Source organism: Serpula lacrymans (genome assembly GCF_000218685.1).
Source record: "Serpula lacrymans var. lacrymans S7.9 unplaced genomic scaffold SERLAscaffold_5, whole genome shotgun sequence".
In the NCBI taxonomy this organism is placed as follows: Eukaryota; Fungi; Basidiomycota; class Agaricomycetes; order Boletales; family Serpulaceae; genus Serpula; species Serpula lacrymans.
This window is the reverse complement of record NW_006763294.1, coordinates 300265-319394: the sequence shown is the minus strand read 5'-3', so window position 1 is coordinate 319394 and position 19130 is coordinate 300265. Positions and strand designations below refer to the sequence as shown.

General features: G+C 44.6%; 4 protein-coding genes across 4 annotated transcripts; 1 reads left to right on the top strand and 3 right to left on the bottom strand.

Moving 5' to 3' along the window:
- Nucleotides 1-6513: 6513 nt before the first annotated feature.
- On the top strand, nt 6514-8136 carry SERLADRAFT_407043 (uncharacterized protein; the record flags this gene model as incomplete). The annotated part of the gene is made up of 6 exons (XM_007316262.1): nt 6514-6709; nt 6771-6990; nt 7039-7364; nt 7617-7712; nt 7890-7964; nt 8066-8136. The coding sequence occupies 6 exons, from the start codon at nt 6514-6516 to the stop codon at nt 8134-8136; spliced, it is 984 nt and encodes a 327-aa protein (XP_007316324.1).
- Nucleotides 8137-10040: 1904 nt separating this feature from the next.
- SERLADRAFT_462891 (uncharacterized protein) lies at nt 10041-10465 on the bottom strand (the record flags this gene model as incomplete). The annotated part of the gene is made up of 1 exon (XM_007316261.1): nt 10041-10465. A coding segment is annotated over one exon (198 nt), but the record flags the coding sequence as incomplete, so codon positions are not given.
- A 2251-nt stretch (nt 10466-12716) lies between these two features.
- Nucleotides 12717-14292, bottom strand: SERLADRAFT_462889 (uncharacterized protein; the record flags this gene model as incomplete). Its single annotated transcript, XM_007316260.1, has 8 exons — nt 12717-12983; nt 13047-13134; nt 13190-13327; nt 13381-13489; nt 13552-13626; nt 13674-13813; nt 13866-14094; nt 14156-14292. The coding sequence occupies 8 exons, from the start codon at nt 14252-14254 to the stop codon at nt 12887-12889; spliced, it is 975 nt and encodes a 324-aa protein (XP_007316322.1).
- Nucleotides 14293-16518: 2226 nt separating this feature from the next.
- On the bottom strand, nt 16519-18982 carry SERLADRAFT_462883 (uncharacterized protein; the record flags this gene model as incomplete). The annotated part of the gene is made up of 8 exons (XM_007316259.1): nt 16519-17391; nt 17451-17575; nt 17632-17684; nt 17756-18051; nt 18117-18382; nt 18438-18512; nt 18567-18816; nt 18874-18982. 8 exons carry the CDS (start codon nt 18902-18904, stop codon nt 17192-17194), a joined length of 1296 nt encoding a protein of 431 aa, XP_007316321.1.
- Between the last annotated feature and the right edge of the window lie 148 nt (nt 18983-19130).

The following is a 19130-nucleotide window of genomic DNA, read 5'->3' as shown; positions in this document are numbered from 1 at the left end:
CATGCAGGACACGAGTGCAGCATGCACCAGTTTGGTGTATCACATTTTAAGGCCACTTCAAGGAGTTTGTCAACACGATGTAGTATTTCCAAATAAACATCAAAGGTGGCAGAAAACTGCATTTTGAGATAAGGACGATAAGGAATCTAAGATAAATGATTAAGCTCCGAGGATGTCTATCAGCTGTTATAACTTACATTATGTAGATGGCACATAGCTTTACATTGAGCCTGAATGGTGAACCGGGGACAAGCCCTGTGTGTTTGTCGATAGGCAGCAAGTGTGCAAATTGAGATAGCAACATTAGGATACAATGGGGAACAACCTAAATATCCATAATAGATTAGTGTCTCATTGGGATACTTGTGATAGGGTTGTGGGGTTAAACAAGTATGTCGACAGACGAAAATGTCAACCATTTCAATACCCTCAAGTAAAGGGCAGGTTGTGTGGTCAGGAACATGCATATTGCTATCATCAATATGGGGAATTCCATCACCGCTGTCCATGTGCCTGTATGTTAGATATGCCTGCACGAGATAATTCATCTGAAGATCCCATTGAGAATTTTGCACTTCCGTACGATCACAACGAGTGTGTGGGTCCATGTATGCACTAGTATTTATGAGTAATGAACGTAAAACAAAAACATAAAAATTTACATACTATCCTGTTGTATCTGCCATTTTATGTGCCAAATCTTCCAGATATTCCTCGTCATTTTCATCATAGTGCACACTCAAATCTCTAGCAGCTTCTGACAGATTGGAATCAACGTCGGCCATGGCATGATCAGACAACATATTCTCTATCATTAGACGGTCATCCTTTGAGAGATCTTCATGTATATTCCTGAGATACAATAAATACAATAGTATAGAGAACAGCTCACCTCTGATTTGACGCAACCTTTTTTCATTAGCCTCTTCAACACGGTGCACCTGTTTTCCAGCCTTCTGAACCTTGGAGGTACGCCCAAAATGCCTATGGGTTTGGGTGATAATAGACTTTGATAAACCACTGTGTTTTGTTGACGTACTAGGCATTAGTAAAGTGATAGAATAAAATTTGAAAGGAAAAACTTATCTTCCAATAACAATTAAGGAGAGACAATTGTGAGATGACAACAATGATGGAGAGGCAACAATGATGACAGTGGGTAGGGAGGTGATGACGGCGACAATGGGGAGATGACAGCAACAATAGGGAGATGACAACGACAACGATGGTGGGTAGACAATGACAACGAGAAACAAGAAAACAGCGTGGGAAGAGCTAGTCCTGAGAGTCGTCGTATATATTGTGTATGCGGAGGCCCTCGGAATCAATAAGCAAAACCCAAAGAACTCTGCCAACGGCTAGTTCTGGATTTTGGGCAGGATTTAACGCTGGCGTCTGGAGCTTTCCGTGCGAGAGCCTTGTAATAATCGGCCCAGTCGGTAACCATCCATTATTAGAAGGCTGACTAACTGGGAGGACCAAGTGGTTTAAAGTCCGATGTCTAGCATGTGACCGGTCACATGCTAAGTCTAGACACTGGTCAGGTGTTGTGTCACATGACTTGGTCATGTGACTATGAAAAGTCGAAAATATAAAGTAAAGTAAATGGTCACGTGACTGGTCATGTGACTTGGAAAAATAAAAGTAAAAGTACGAAAAAGGTGAAGTGTAAGTAGGTACTGGTACGTCAATTGTAACAGGAACAGCTTGCTATCTTTCTCCAAATGTGTTGCACTGGTGGAACAAATAGGGATATGCAGGAGAGGTTCCAGTATAGTGCTGATACAATTTCAAAGTATGCATGTGTTTATTCTTCAATATCATTCACTGAGTATATAACCTTGTTACTTATAGGATCTTTCACTGTATGCTCAATATGGTGGTTTCTCCTGCCCTTTACCGGAAATACATCAATCTCCCCCCTAATGAGGAGGTCCCTCCTAAAATCTGAGATGAGCCCAAGTTCTATCCCTTCTTTAAACAGTGTCATGGTGCCATAGATGGTAGCTACCATAATTGGAAGGGTCAACTCTCTCAAAATATCCTTGCTGCTTGCACCTTTGACATGCACTTTTCATATGTCCTGTCTGGCTGGGAGGGCAGTGCTGCTGATAGTTGTGTGTACAACAATGCTCGGAGGAATAGCTTTGTAATTCCTCCAGGTCTATATTATCTTGTGGATGCAGGCTTTCCCTCATGTGATTCTCTTTTGGTCCCCTACCATGGAGTATAATACCATTTGAAAGAATAGGGTAGAGCTTCACAAAGGTCTTTATTTCTTTCACTTTGATATCTCAGCTCATACTTGTTATCTTTCAGGCCGAAAGACTTCAAAGAGCTTTTCAATTTACGTCATGCTTAAGCTAGTATTGTTATTGAGCGCATCTTTGGGGTGGTCAAGAGACATTTTTGACTAATGGTTGCAGCTCCAGAGTATGCTTTGGAGGTACAAGCAAAGCTTGTTCCTGCACTTTGCATTCTTCACAACTTCATACGAGTTCATGATCCTGATGACAGTAACAATGAAGAAGGGGACAGTATAGGTGGTGGACAGAATAGTCAAGCTATGCAGCAGGATCAAAAGGATCATAGTCATGTCATCACACCTCAGGAAAAGGAGAGGGCAGTACTTAAACATGATATAATTTCAAAGGCAATGTGGGAACAGTATATCATATATACTCAAACTGGAAACTAGTAATAGTAAAGCTATTTTAACTACATGCTATCAATCTCAAGACAGATGTAGTTGGATTGAAGGACATCATCAGAGATAGCAGAATATGCATCAGCAATGGCAATATTCTTGGTGAATAGTGCAATTGCTTGTGTGCACTCAGCAGTGGCCAATGCATCATCAACACAAACAGCCTTGAATGCAGCAATTCTCCTCTTAGGTGTGCTGGGGACATCATCAATAAGCTGGGAAATACTAGGGTCAGGATGACTGAGTGATGAAGCCACAGCACTAAGTGCATCTGCAATTCCAAGGATAGCAGAAGGTCCTGTCACCTTGGTACAAAGGCGCTTTGATGCAGATGCAGGAGTGGGTGATCCAGAAGCTGCACATTTGTGTTTTAAGTTCTGAGACACTTCAATAGAATCCTAGAAGAATGAATAGTGAGGTAAAGTCAACATCAAGCCATATCACATACCTGAGACTTTTCTTCCCCATCCAAGTCTAAATCACTCTCTAGATGACTATCCGCTGTGCCCACATCATCTTGATCCACTTGCTCCTCATAAGGATGAGGCGAGGGCAAAGAAGGCTCATCAATCTCTGGGATATGAAAAGCACCCTCACCAGTGGCATAGCGTCCGTCAATGAGTCCGATTATGTCATTGTAGAGCGGAAAAGGGTTTGTACGCCATGGCTTTGCTTCTGGATGGGGCTGAGACAGATCTAATTGAGTACATCCCATACTAAATTATTGACTCTACACTTACTGCAATATAGTTATCCTACACATCTTCTTCAGCAGTTACTTTCTTTCTGGTATTATCCCATCCAAAACCAGACAGCTCTTGGAGCTGCTGAACAACAAGGCACATAGCCTTTAACTGTGATGATAAAAATCAGTACAATATATGTTGTACAATGGTTGACTTACTGTTCCCCAATGTCAGCTACAATATGTAGATGTCTTTGGTGCACCACCAGTGGTTTTATGGCTCTGCACTAGCACAACAGCTGCAGCAACAAAAGCTGGTTTTTAGAAATTAATGTCAGGTTGATTACCTTCCATTTGTGCCTCCTTCAATTTATCCACTAATGTGGCATCATCCTCTGATGTCCATTTCGCGTTTTGGGGCTCTTTTGGGGCTGAACTCTGAGATTGTTGACTAGGAGGTTGGTTCTCTTTGTTGGCAAGGAGCCTGTTTTTCATAGATGAAATCTTGAGTGTGAGCTTTTGAGAGGTCATTGGGGGCTTTTGAGGTGGGTTTGAGAGTGATAGAGCAGTGTGAGCTACTGTAGTTTGAGTGTAAAAGTTGGGAACACAATTTGCAGACCAGTGTGACAAAGTTTTTTCAAAATGAGCTGAGTTGCTGAACACGTCAGCTCGTTCCAAAATGGGCCCGTTTCGAAACAAAACGCGACTTTTTTGGCGGGTGACATTTTGAAACGGTGGCTGCTGAATGGGCCCTAAAGTCCTTGATGGTGGGAACTGTGAATTCTCCGAGTCTGGCAACAGAGTAGAAGACTGTGGTTAGGCATGCATAAACTGCAGCATCTAGTGGGTTATTGAGGTTTAATTCTGTCCTGATCAGGATTATTGGGGTAGGAGTAATGGGCTGTCGGTGTGGGCGTTTAGAGGAGAGCAGGGCTAAGTGTTGTCGATGATGAGAACTGTTGTTAGAAAACCACACACAAAAACAAACTAACACACAATCCTCCCAGATTCCACAGAACTTGTTTATGGGCTTTGCCTCCTAGAACAGTGGACTGGTCTGGTTGTTTGTGGGGTGGTACATATAAAGATCCTTCAAAGTAAAACCCAGAGGTGTATGAGTGTGGGTTTTGAGGAGGAGGGATAGTTGAATTTATAGAAGGATAGGGGCTTTGTGACAAGTATAGACGAGCACTACCTTGCTAATCGTAGCACAAGGTAGGTTTGAGAACGACAATATGACGAGGTTCCCAGTGATAGCAGGCTCCTAATGCACAAACTGTAGTGCTCAGAAGGACTCTAATCGAAATGGATGACAACAACTTCAAAAGTGGGAAGTGACGATGACAGCAGTTGACAGTGGTAGAAGTGGGAAGTGTTGTGACCACACTGGATCACAAGTAGCAGAGTAGTGAACTTGAGAGCAGAGAAGAAGTCTGGATTGGAGTTCTTGTTCTTTTTACAAGGTAAAATACAGGGGTTTATATAGTAAAAGAAAAGTAGGCTAGGCACAGTATAGCTGTGCAAAAAGAATGAGAAAGAACATGAAGGAAGGAATGTATGCTGACAAATCCTGCGTAGGTAGTACAGGATAAGATTGTCAAAAAAAGGAAAAGAAAGGGATGGAACAATGAATGCTGTGAGTAATGTCACAGGTTTGTACAGCCATAAAGTAAAGTCCAATAGCAAAAAGAGAGCAGGAAAATCATGATGTCATGGGAAGATGCAGTAAAAAAAGGGCAAGGCAAAACACTATCAGTATCAACACAGTTCCTTTATTGTCAGTCAGGCATTCTAAAAAATATGTGTCCATAAAAATAATTCAAAAATCAAAAATAATCGCACTGTAAATGAATGTTCTGCTGAAGAAAAAGAAACTGGAGCCACCGGTCCACCACCTAGTCCAAATCCGACAGTTCCATGGCCTTACCAATGGACTGGTTGTGTTGGACCACCTGATCAAACGAGGGAGGGAGAGGAGTAGTTCCAATTTGGAACAAGTGAGTCCCAGGCAGGGTGTGGTAGGTGTAGCTGTAGCGAAGACGATGGACAAAAGATAAGTGTACCCAAGTAAATGGGACAGCGATGAACATGGGCGACGCAAGGGGATGAACCTTCTCCAGCTCAAAAACTACCCACCCACGCTCCAACCAGGCAAGACGAGCGACTGATGTTTTGATAGTATATGATGGCAGATCGACGTCATGAAGATGGACCTGTTGCCCTATTTGGACCGGCCGCCGGGGCTTTGCTGATATCAGCAGTGGCACGTGGTAGTCGACGGATCGGCGACGGAAGCGGATAGGAAGTGGTGACATCAGAAATGGTGGGGGTGCAAATAAGATGAGGAGGAGGAGGGTGGAGGTGATGAAAAAGTGGATTAGAATGGGGATCCAGAAACGACCGTCAGGTGAGAATAAAAATGAGAGGAAGGGGCCCATGGTGGGGCTAGGCAAAGGAAGGGAAGTGAAGGAAACAACAAAAACGAGGGCGCAATGCAATGTGTAGCCAGTGGCGACGCGAAAATTTGCCGAAATGCCGAAATGCCGAAAGTACTGAATGGAAAAGCAAAGGTGAGCGTGACTGGATTGCCTAATAGAGGTGGTGCTGATCAGCCACAAGTTCGAAAAAGGCAATATTAATTACTATTCCACGTGGCACTGTGCCTGTGTGGCGCAAAGGCAAGTCTTTTTGAATATTCACTTCGTTATTGACACCTGTCCATGTTACCAATCAACTTTGGTGCATGGCACCGAGTCAGAATCATTCACTTGAATAGATCAATGGAGGAATGCCGGTCCTGAACAGAAGAAAAAAAAGTTCAGTATATTTGACGAGACCGGCATATTCATTGCAACATGTTGTCACAGGATTATACTTTCTGTTTGTGATATGATTGCAAGCGGTGAATTGTGAGTGCCCATTTTGTATATGAGTCGGATATTGACACATTTATTAGAGCAAAATATCCACTGGCAATTATACATAAGTTATTATCTGTGTACAGCAAAAAATGGTGGATGTGCGTACGATATAGGTTGTGCATTTTCTACCACTCTGCAAAACAGTTCCCTTGGACTGAGAGCTCGGGAGCACAACCTTTGAATGATGGTTGGTGCTTTCCATGGCCACGCTCACAATCGCAAATGCCAGCTGGACTGGCATCCGCTGTACATTGAAGGCACAGGACACAGTGAAGGCGAGGGTTGTGAGCACATATTCTCATCTTTTAACAATCTTGCTCGTGGTACTAGACATGCTTCCACCTTTCATCGACATCAAGCAATTGAACAATACTTTACGTTTTGGGATGCTGATAAGTATGCCGCATTAAGTATGTTCTACTCATGCAATGGTACCACACGCTAACATGGTGTTTAGCTACATTTTTTAGGAATCATTATCATGAAGCCTCCAAAGCTATAAACACGCTTACGGCCGAACTTGAGATTATAAAGGTTGAACTACACCTTACCGAGACAGATTTTGAATGGTTTTATGCCGAGGAACAAAAACATCTGACCACTCTGACACAATATCCAGTTAAAGACCAGCTCTACACGCGATACATTGAAACACTTGATGAATTACACACTCGACAGTATGCACTTGATTTTCTGTAGCTGTATTATATAACTGACTATTGTAGGAATGAATGGGGAAATGCACGTCAGATGGCCAATAATGCATTATCCACCTCACATAGTGGCAGTATCCAAGACATTAACAATGCTCTCTTGCAGGCTCGGATCCGTGTTGATAATGCATATGCTAGGCTACAAAATTCAGAGAAAAATGTCAGTGACCTTGAGGTACAACTATGTATCAAAGAACGATGGGCTATAGGAAGCACAGAGTATAACCGTTACCAGGAGGCTAAGTCTATTTCAAAGTATCAAACAACGGTAGACAATTTGGAGTGTCTCACTGTCATGAGGCTCTTTGAGCTGTCAAAGATTTTAATGCCAGGGACAGGTAAGATAATCCTTTGCATATTCATATATCTACCCTCAGTCTTATGGTATAGGCTACAAGCTTTGACAGCATATATCAAAAGGCTTGCAGCGGCAATCAGAGGCCATCCGCAGTGCTATAAATTGCTACAATGTCCAAGCGGACCTTCTCAACCCACCACAACCAAAAATATCCTGGAAGGATATAGCCAATTTTACATTTCTTGGTGAATTTAATCTTTTACATGATGCATGAACTGATATTTGTATGCAGGACTGGACAAAACCAGCAAACAGGGCGGCTTGTGTCAAGTATTTAAGCTATGCCGGGCTCGTGAAGAAATTGTTTGGTTGAATGTTGAAATGCACTGTTTACAAACAGCAATATACAATGAGGAAAATGAAGTTACTCAAGTCATTCAGGAACTTAATCTATCTAATCCCATGCTTGGAGGAGAGCTAAAACGACAATGGCTATGGTGTTCAGCTGTAAATCAAGTTCACTTACGCTGATTAGATTACATAGAATCAATGCCCAAATTTTCAGGGAAACGTGGCATAGGTGTCCAACTACAAGATTGCCTTGCCACTGCTGCCGAAAAACGGCCTGCCCCCTCAGGTGGTATGTTATTCTTTTTTTTTTTTATTTCACATGTCTAAAAGTGTATTTCAGACGTCGTGGATATATCAAACAAAATACTGGCTACAGACTTGCTTGTTCAGATTTAACAACAAGACAGGAGCATGCAGAAATGGTTTATGACGCTTTTAACTTCATTGGAACTCTATCCTGAGCACTGTAGTAGTTTGGTACAATACAAATGTTCTGTACAATATAACAGAAGTGTGGCTGTGGGTGGCACTTGCAGAACCTCATTTCGAGACAAAGAGACTGGTTCTTACATTATTCTATATCCTCTGACTCTGAGGGTCACTTGAAGGAGCTTTCACTGTAACTCTCATATCTTCATTGCACCACTGACCAATAGAGACAGGACACAGTTTACATTTTGGAGTTTAGCAACACTTAGTAGAGTACTGCTTGCTCGGTTCAAACTTGCGTCTTGCAACCACATTGACCCCCAATTATGAGTATTGGACCAAATATGGATGCAGTGTTGAGATCTCCGAGCTGCAATCTTACATATGAGCAGGCCTCAAATCTTTGCAAAGCTTTGCTTGTCGATTCAGCCGACACTCTTGTTGTAAAGGTACGTAAAATATCTTATTCATTGAAGTAGATCCTCATGCTGACAAGCTACAGCACTCATCTACAATGTTGTCTGCTTTCTATGGTGTGGTGTACGTCTTTTTACTGTTACACGTAGCTTGTGTCTTCATTGTTTTGTACATTTTTCAATTACGAGAATATAAACATGTGCCCTCCCGTTGTCTGAGTCAGTTCAGTATAAAAGTAGTGTAGGGCTACTGATAAACTTTGGTGCACACCCACTCTCTGTGTTGATACCCATCATCTCTTCTCTACAAGGTCTATTACCCATGGCTGGACACCAGGTATACACGGTCAGGAAATGAGGTGCCGGGGCCCGTACTCATACCAGCCCCCATGATACCCAAAGCCTAACCCGCATTCGGCCCTGTGTGTGACTTAGCAAAGAAGCAAGGGCTATTATTGCAGCAAAGCGTAGTGAGTGATCCCAACAGCTCAGGAATGATCTCGAAGCTGCTTGGGAATGCATTGACAATACAATGACGGCCATTGCAACATCAAATTGCAGGGGTTATTGGCGTGTTCAAAATGACCTCTATTTTGGCCGAGTCTTGAAGTGCCGAGAACAAAAGAAGCTGAGTGCGTGGAATGTGTTTTGCTGGAAGAAAATTTGTGAGATAGACCAAAGCAATAGTACGTGCTTTACTTACCATAAGACTAGAATGACCTGACCCATTTCTAGAAGGGAGTGGGATGGCTGTCCTACAAAGCCTTGTTCATGACCACAGTGCCGAATACCACACACTCACTTCAGACGAGAAAGCATGTCTCGTCGAAGACTTCAGAAACCACAGAAAGAGAAAAAGGAAAGGTTTTTGTATATCTACAAAATCAAGAGTGAATAATGTTACACAAACACTCCAAGCTGTAGAGTCGGAAGTGAGTATTGCCCCCAGACATCAACCATATATACTTACTTATTGCTTGCAGCTCAGCAACTTGCGCTACCAAACCGGAGTGGAGACCTTATTATATAGTGCCCGAGGCACTACCGACTTGCCATTGCATGGGATCTCTGTTGCGACAGAGGGTTCTGAGGAATTTATGCCTTCTGTGATGAGTATCGACAATCAGGACCTCGTAACAAAATTTGAGGGTTATGCTGTACAGGGTATAAAAGGTAAATTATAAAAGTTGTTAAAATGAGCAGGAAGACTTACTAGTCAGCAGGTGCAGCAAGTAATCACCGACAGTGTATTGCTAGTGTCCGAGCACAGATTCACACAGAAATAACAACAAAGCTTGGTCAGTAAAGCATATTTTCTGTTGCCTAGCGAATTGACTAACCTGCCTTAGCCGAGATTACTGACAATCCCAATGCCAAGATGCAATGGGCACAGTATTGGCCAAATGTTGTTCAACGCTACAGAGTTGATATTAGAGGCTGGCCTGAGAACATTGCTTTCAAGAACATGAGTGAAGCAATGAGCACTTTTCCAAACCTTGAAATGCTGTTGCAAAAATGGCAATCTGGAGCAACACATTGGAAAAGTATTAGCAAAAAAGAGTATATGGAAATGTCAAATAACCGCAACAGAAAACTTGATAGTGGGGAAATTGCAGACACCCATAGGCAAACTAGATCAGACAAGGGAACCAAACAGCTTTGAAGCCCTGTCAATGAGCATACAATATCCAAACAACAATGTGTAGATATATGCACCATTGATGGCAAAGCTCCTTTGACATCTTCTGCAGTCGCTATTCAGGCGGGAGGATCAACAGTCCCAAGTCAACCACCTGCCAGTGCCATTGCATTCCTCCAAAGGTCCACTGATCGCTATCACAATTCCTGGCTGGAAGACACAGGTCTTCTCTTCTCTCCGAACCCTGCTCTTGACCAATTTGAAGACATCCTTATGAATTTTGACCGTGCATATGGGAGGCCACATGATGATGTGGCACAGATGCTTGAAAGCCAACATATTGCCACACTGTTTCCAGAGTTAAGACAGCCGCTACATCTGGCTGATCAGTCAATTGATGAATGCACAGAGTGAAATTGATGGATGGCACTTACATAGGCCGCATGCTCTTCAACAGAGCATTACTCCTTGTTATATTTTGTTGATAGAGATCAGATGGCCATTTTGTTTAAACAATATATAGCACTTCTGTTAGTATAGTTTATAATACATGTGGACTTACTTTTGCGGCTGTGATGCTAGACAACGATAATGAGATGATGGTGGGGAGGCAACAATGACGACAGTGGGTAGGGAGGTGATGACGGCGACGATGGGGAGATGACAGCAACAATGGGGAGACGACAACGACAATAACAACAAGAAACGAGGAAACAGCGTGGGAAGAGCTGGTCCTGAGAGTCATTGTATATATTGTGTATGCAGAGGCCCTCAGAATCGATAAGCGAAACCCAAAGAACTCTGCCAACGGCTAGTTCTGGATTTCGGGCAGGATTTAATGCTGGTGTCTGGAGCTTTCCGTGCGAGAGCCTTGTAATAATTGGCCCAGTCAGTAACCATCCATTATTAGAAGGCTGACTAACTGGGAGGACCAGGTGCTTTAAACTTTATTTACAACTGTACAGTACCTCATGTATTTTAGTATATATACAGGAACAATACATGGGGAAGGACTTAGTGAGTCCTCCTGTTGTATCCTCACAACTAACTTGTCAAAGCCTAAAGGGTAACCACTCCCTCATCATTTACCTCTATAGTTGGTTCTAGTTGTGCGCCAGAGTAACAAACTCTTGGTTGTTACAGTTTATCTTGAGATATGCTTGGAGTGACAAAAACCTGCATGATCCTTGAGCTCTTGGAGGAGCCTGCGGAAAACTGGCTTGGAAAGCCCCATCATATTATGGAATTGACGAGGATGTCCACATAATAGCTCCCTAACCCAAGCATGACCAGTTAAAATTGAATTATGCTGAGGTGATTAAATAAGAGATGATACTGAAGCCAGTGATACAGCAGCAGCAGCTGTGGCTGAAGCCAGGGAAGCAGCCTTCCTTTGTTGAGCCTGAGATGACTTAAGGAGAGCCAAGGCAGCTGCTTTCTTTCGAGAGGAGGATGTGGTCATGATGGAGGCTCGGGGGGCAGGAAAACCACTATCTACTGATAATCTACAATGCCGAAACGCGCGTGACATGGTGTGACATAGCGTGAGAAATTTCATTTGCCTCTCAGCTCATTCAAAACGAGCGCGTTTTCAAACGGCTCTCGTTTTGAAACGGTGGCTGCCGAACGGGCCCAAAGTTTGAAAGTTTAATCCCAACAAACATGTAACTCACGCGAGCATCTCCGAAGTAAGAGATAGAAATAACCTTCAAGTGACCAAATTTCACGTCCCATCCACGAAATCATCTCCAACCAAGGGAGAAGACGCACAATGGGCAACTCAAGACAATCTTTCAGACCCAAAAGAAGCACTCGAGAACCACCTCCGAGTCAACAAAGCGCACGCACAAGCGCATCTCTTTGCTTGGAAACATCCCAAAGGCCTATGCCCGCTCTCCAAAAAAGAGTTCACGAAACGCATTCTTTCCATACCCGCCACCAACAACTTACCGGACATCAAAGGCCATAGCATTCGTATAGGTGGCACACTCGAATACTTACTACAAGGTGTACCTTTCGACGTAGTCAAAACCATGGGGAGGTGGTCTAGCGAGGCTTTCACCCTCTATCTGAGGAACCATGCAACGATATTAGCCCCATATCTGCAATCTTCTCCGGCGCTGGAACCGTTTACAAGGTACACCATGCCACCGATAAGATAATCCCAGCAAATTGCACTTCCTAACAGGTTGGTTCGAGCTTCGCTGCTCGCGTCGTGCACTCCTAATTTCTTGGGTTTTCAGCTCGCCTCGAGACTCTAGGATTTAGGCCGTGTTTCGAACCGAAAGACCCTCCGGTCTTTACCCAACCTTGCTTAAAATTCATCATTTATTCTTTCTATCTACTAGACACGAACGTCGAATACCATAGACTGAACGATAGAACGCTGATGTGGTAGCAGATGAAGGATGCACGCCACATCACTATTTCACACGTAGACTATTTTCTACGATCGACTCGTATCTCGTCTATCTTAGAATCACATCTACGCCTGAAGGCAGCTTAGGCTTTCTTTTTTCATATTTATCACTTAGACGACCTACCACACCATGTACGCGAAAGCCAAATACTTTAATTGATGAATAAAAACATACATACAACACAATTATTTTAGCTTCTTCTTCTATCGGGATTGGGTTCCTTCGTTCTTGGCAATACAATGTCATGAAAATACCCTCCTCATACAATACCAAGCATACCACGGTTCATGCAACGTTCATGGCATGATCACTGAACCTTGACCTTATGAGTGGCGGATAGCTCAATGGGCTCGTCAAAGAGGTTGATGTCCCACTTCGGCGAGTAACCAGCGGGAGTGTTGTATCTGCCGCCGCACAATCGCCCCTTTAATTCAAGGACAAAACCGAAAAATCGATATAGAACTTACCGCGTGTGGTTATTATGTCCCACAGCAGAAACCTTCTCGTAGTCCTCCTTGCTAAGCTCAACTTGTTTGAAGTTCGATATAACGCGCTCTGATAACTCAGGAATATTAGCATGAATGCGTGGGTTGATCAGAACAGATAGTACCATGCTGAACACTCTTGGGAATGACAGAATAGCCTCTGTATGCTCCCCAAGCGACAAGCACCTGAGCAGGAGTGGCATCAAGTTTAGCAGCAACTTCCTTGATAGAAGCGTGCTCAGTCAACATAGGCTTGTTGAGCACTAGATATACATTAAATATCAGATCAAATAGTAATAAATCAATAGGTTCGTACAGTTGTTGCCTAGAGGACTGTATGCAGTGATATGGATATTTTGCTCTTTGCAAAACGCAACGAGGTCATCTTGAGGGAGAAGAGGGTGCGCTTCAATTTGGTTGGCAACCTAAAGGGAGAAAGTCCCGTTGGATGTGCGAATTGAAAACGTCGCTGGAGTGACAGACATACCGGTACTACCCCAGTAGCAGCGATGATACCCTTGATGTGGTCGATGGTGAAATTCGATACACCGATAGCTTTAACCTGAAAGGCGATGAGGAATACTCAGGGAAGTGGACTATCATCAATACCTTTCCAGTCTCCTTGAGCTTAATCATAGCCTTCCAGGTATCGACCAGCGATGTTTCGGTGTCAAGATGCTTCTGGCCATTGTCCGGGTTAATTGGGTTGAGGCCCTTTCCGGGAATAAATGCGACAGGCCAGTGAACCACTTCACGATACGTCAGCCAATTGGACAGAGGCTCAAGAAGCTTCGTACTTACAATACAAATCCAGATAATCAGTTCCAAGCTGCTTCAAGGTCTCGTCTAATTCGGCCTCTGCAACCTGGGGTTGATGGGACGAGTTCCAGAGCTTCGATGTCATAAAGAGATCTTCCCGCTTGCAAACAGACGGAATGACTTTCTTGAGAGCAGCACCGACCTCGTGCTGATTCTCGTAAATCATGGCAAGATCAAGGTGACGGTAGCCAGCGCGAACTGCCCATTCAACCTAGTGACAGAAATCATAGAGTCAAAATCTGCGCATAAACACGATGAATGCGACCACATACAGCATGCTCGACTTCTTGGGGCTTAGAAAGCCATGTTCCGAGACCAATTTGGGGGATATCCTGGCCCGTGCTCAACTTGATGACTTTTCCAAACGACATGTTGAGGGTGGTAGATGAGAAGAAAGACGATGAAGATCACATTATTCCTTTGGAGAAGAAGTTTATATATGCCTCTGTCTGATCGAGTCCCCATGACCGGACCGTATCTCCGGCCCGGAATACGCCAATATAGGCTATCGATCTCTGACTGCCTTCCGTCGTCCTAACATCTTGGTCTGAAACCAGGAAAAAGAATTCCTTACGGCGGTCCGATGGCGCTCAGAAATCTCCTCCAAGTTGTGAATTTTCACCTTGATGCGGTGATTAGAGCATCAACAAAATTCAATGAACTCCAGCCATGGCATCGGCCTGCCACAACTTCCTGGACGGTCAATTGGTAACATCAGAGTTCGAGGGATAATGGCGGAACGAACTTTGTCTCTATTGATAGGCCACCCACACTACATCTGATGTCCAGATTAACCATTGTCGGAAGACGGCCTCCCTATCCTTCCAACGTGACTTGATTATGCTGTAAAATCTCGGCGGGACAGTCCGAAGGTTCCTTGACCAGAGCATACTCATCAGCAAATGACAGTCGGTTTCATTTCTCTATTCCAACCAACCCACAATCAAAGAGAAATTCTGGAATGACTGACAGTGGCTTATTCGATTACAAGAGCTCAAGTTGTCAGATGTTTTGTGAGACTGCAAAAGTCAAAGACCAGGTCCTGAAGAAGCTCGATGTTCGTGACCAACATTTGTTGAAGATCCCTCCACTAGTTCCTTGTCCTGATAACAGGATATCCTTCGGACCGCGCACATATTTTCCCATCATTTCAAGAGTAGATGGATATCAAAAAGTACGTGAGGTCGCGTCCATATGTCGTCAAAGTTTTCCAGCCTCAGGGCAAACATATGTCTCACTAAGAATCCCGCCTGGGTTGTTCCCCATAAGATTATTTCCAGATCCATGCAAAATCGAGCGAGCAACAAGATGGTGTCGAGCATTCGGCAGGAACTCTGGGGATGTGCGCACCTTGAACCTCGAAGTGAGCGACTAGCGGGGAACCGTCTTTGGAGCAACGCCTTGGAAACACCTGGGAATATACTGGCTCCATCCAGTACAGGCACTCTTGTATTCAATCCATTTCCACTGGGATCAGCATACTACACGAAGTAAGACTCGATGTATGTGACGGATTTACTGGCAGAACTTTCGAGAGCATAAATCTTGGACAGGTTGCCAGTCAGCGCCAACGTTTATCATACGTGTCATGGAGAATATTTAGCGTAGTTTAGTCTCCTGTGAGGTGTCCAAAGGATATGAAGAAAGATGAAAGAGAGTTATTGTTTCTCAACAACGGTGTGGTTCGAGGCGAAGACCGTGACCGAGAAGACCGAGCTTGTTCAGGTGGCACTGAGGAACCAGCTTTTCCAAGTCTACCATTCCGACCCAATTCCGACTATAATCAAAACCTCCAATACCGTGAACACACCATAGTAATACACTCGCATACCTGCAGGATGACATACGAGCCACACTATGGCCATCTTCCATGCTACCAAAGCCAGCCAAATCGCGGACAAGCTCGTACCCACAATCTCAACAGTCAAAATGTCATGGCCTACGACTGGAACGCCCTCCAGTCAGATGCCGCTTTGGAGGCTGTCTATCATGGTGAATATGGTTTCGAATATAGCTGGGATCTGAGTGTAATGCCATCTTCTTGAATCACAGCGCAGCCTTCGCATCCGTGGCAATCAATTTCAAGCCTCTATCAAGCCAATGATGATAGCTACCATAGCATACGCGAGCTTAAAAATCTTTCACTTGAGCCCACCTATGGTCATCCTTACAACCCCAACCCACCATCAGCACATCAATATTCCCCACGTAACTCTCAACCAAAGGCTTCGTCTATGACTTTGAACAATCATGATAGCCGCAATCATCCCCCTTCGAGTGCTAGCCTCCTGCCAGCTGCCAGCATCACTGAACATATCTCTGATTGTCGCACTCAGCAGTATCAAAACAGTGACATCTATCCCTTACAGTCGCAGACTGCGTCCATGCCCATCTCATTACGCGTCCCAGTGTCGAGCGAGCAGATGACACGCGTCATTCCCGCTTCTTATATGCTCCCCAAAACTCCAGGTACGAGCACAGTAGGAAGAGTAAATGAAACTTAATGGCACATCTGTTATGTGATTTTAGAAATTTTCGGAAAACAGGGGCTCGCCACTAGCCATAGTATGCTTTACGATACGCTCGATTATCTTGGTCATGAGCAGGTTTCAGCTCATCAAAATTTCAGCGACACTCTTCAAAATTTGACTCACAGGAGCCTCACCGAGCACAAGTTTCTCAACGCAGTTGTACCCCAAGCACAAAGTTCAAACAGCATGACCCTCCCATCGGATGCCACAACTACCCTCCAGCACTCCCGAGAACATATTGTTTTAGGCCCCTCTCCATGTGATGCTGGTCGCCGTCAACCATCTGCTAGTACTGTTTCACTCGATGACACCAATTCATCGTCGTCGGATCACAAGTTGACAGGAAGCTCGAGTTCCAGGATTGCACCAGTTTCTCAAGAGGTATTGTTCGCATTGACAGAGCCCTTTCTTCTTGCATGGTGTCTCAGAGACATTCCGCCTGGTTCATCTTGCTTTTGACCAAAGGAGGCAATCCTGCCAAGCTTCCCTTTTTCGTGCCGTCTCATCAAGTATCAAGTAATCAAGGACCGTAGGAACCTAACATCAGTGCTTCAAGTATCACTAAGGCCATTGCGCAGTCATATCCATATCAACTTCTTGACAATGATACATTACTCGTGCTTTATATTTGCTGTATAATGCTTCGTACCATCCATTATGACTAGAATTATTCCACCAAACCAAGTATAAAGTAAATGGGATGTTGTTATAAACCAAGCAAACGACTGTATGACTACTAAACTAAATGTGACCCCTATCCGTATTCTACATCATGTGTCAGCGAACCTTACGCGCCTCTTCTGCCTTGTTGCTGAGAATAACCTCGCTCTCGATCTCGAACCGACCGCTCTGTCTGAGACGGTCAAGTAAGACATCACCTAGTGCACTCATAGGGGTGAGTATCCCGCCCTGGCGCCCATGTGCTGGAAGTTCATTTTGATCCAGTAGGAGCCCAAGAGCAGACTCGGATATCATCACTGCCAGCTCAGTGGTAGGTATATATGGTACAAACGAGCAAATAGATTGCTGGACTTACCTGAGCTTAGGAGATACCCTGGGTCACCACGTCCACGGAAGGTGCTCTTGACACTGGTTTTGCGCTCACCGACGGTTGTTGAAGATGTGATGTTGGTTACTTCGACAAATCCTTTTTGGAGTTTGCTGATGAACACTGTGTTAGTTGAAGTGGAAAGGACGAGTTTAAGCAATCACTGAACTCGTCAGAAGGACCGCTGCCTGGAGGTGCGAATGTCTTTACTAGCCAACGAACCTGGACAGAAGAATGCACTAATATCAGATAACTGTTCACGAAGATATTGCGAGGGTACATCGAATACATACTGGAGGGATAAAGGCGAGACTCAGTGCACCGAATAGTAGCATTGTGCTAAATGCGATAGCATGGAATATGCTTGGCAAGGACAAAAATTCGTCATACTTGAACTCCGGACCATACGACGAGGCCTTTTCAACCTCAGTACAGCTCCTTTTGCGGGTAGCGGCTTCATGCAAACCCCATGTGCGGTGAACTACGGGCCTGTTAATAAATGTCATAGGGAAATACGAGCCCCATGACGTTCGTGGTGTTAAGGGAAGTGAGTAGAGGAAACGAGGCTTGGGATTTGGGACACCCTTAACTTTAACAGTGTAAGTATCGATCCTCACGTTGTTACAGAAGTTGATATGGAATGTTTACACTCACCGGGACTGAGCACGAAATCGAGCCGTGCTGCGCGAAGCTTGTCGCGCGGTACATCTTCTAGCGCTGTGATAATTGATGATATAGTGCCTCCTGAGACGCCTCCTTGGACCTTCCATGACGAAGTAGACAAGTCTATTGTGGTAGTTGGACCAGCTAGATTTTTGAGAGTCTTGTTGGAGATATGGACTACGGCATCGGAAGGGACGGAATCGAGCCCGCAGCAGGGGACGATGACAGCTCCGGTTTTAGTGGCAACGTAATCGAACCTGTGTGAGCAGAATTAGTTAGGCCCAAATGAAATAGAGAGGCAAGATAACGGACTCGTGTATTATGTCCTTCACCCAGGGCGTTTCGCCGGCAAGGTCAACATAGTGTTTTCCATGCTGCACGCATGATCTGCGTTAAACGTCATGAACACTAACTGCGGGATGACAGAGGCGGGGTGCATACCGTACGACTGGTGTTCCCCAGCGCCAGTACGGTCCCACTGCGTTTATGACGACTTTGGTCTTCTGGACGGCTGCATCAATTTGCTCTGGGTTTGCTATGTCGAGGATGAAAAGTTGTACGGTGCTGTCGAGAGAGAGGTCTGACACGAGATCGTTAAGTTTCGACCTGGAGCGTGCTGCGATTCCAAAAGAAAATGAGGAGCGCTCGGGGTGGGCGTAAAGGTAGCGGGTGATTAGTCTTCCGGTGTAGCCTAGTCCAATGTCAAACCTATGTCAGAACCTAGTCGCACAAACATAGAAACACTGACCTGTAGCACCAAGAACGATGATATCGACCATTTCAACGGTCGCAGCAGTGGCAGGATGCAAGGTGCAGGACGGACTGTATACTGTATTATTCTGCGCACACCGGCATCCGGGTTGGAGTGCACCGCCTCTGGAGCGGTGTGGGCGGTGTTGGGGACTGCTTAGTCATCGTGAGTTCGATTGCTGGGACAGTGCTTCGTTACACGGTGCTGCACCTCAAATAAGCTCCCAAGGTCATGTTGTAAGCCATTCGCCTCTT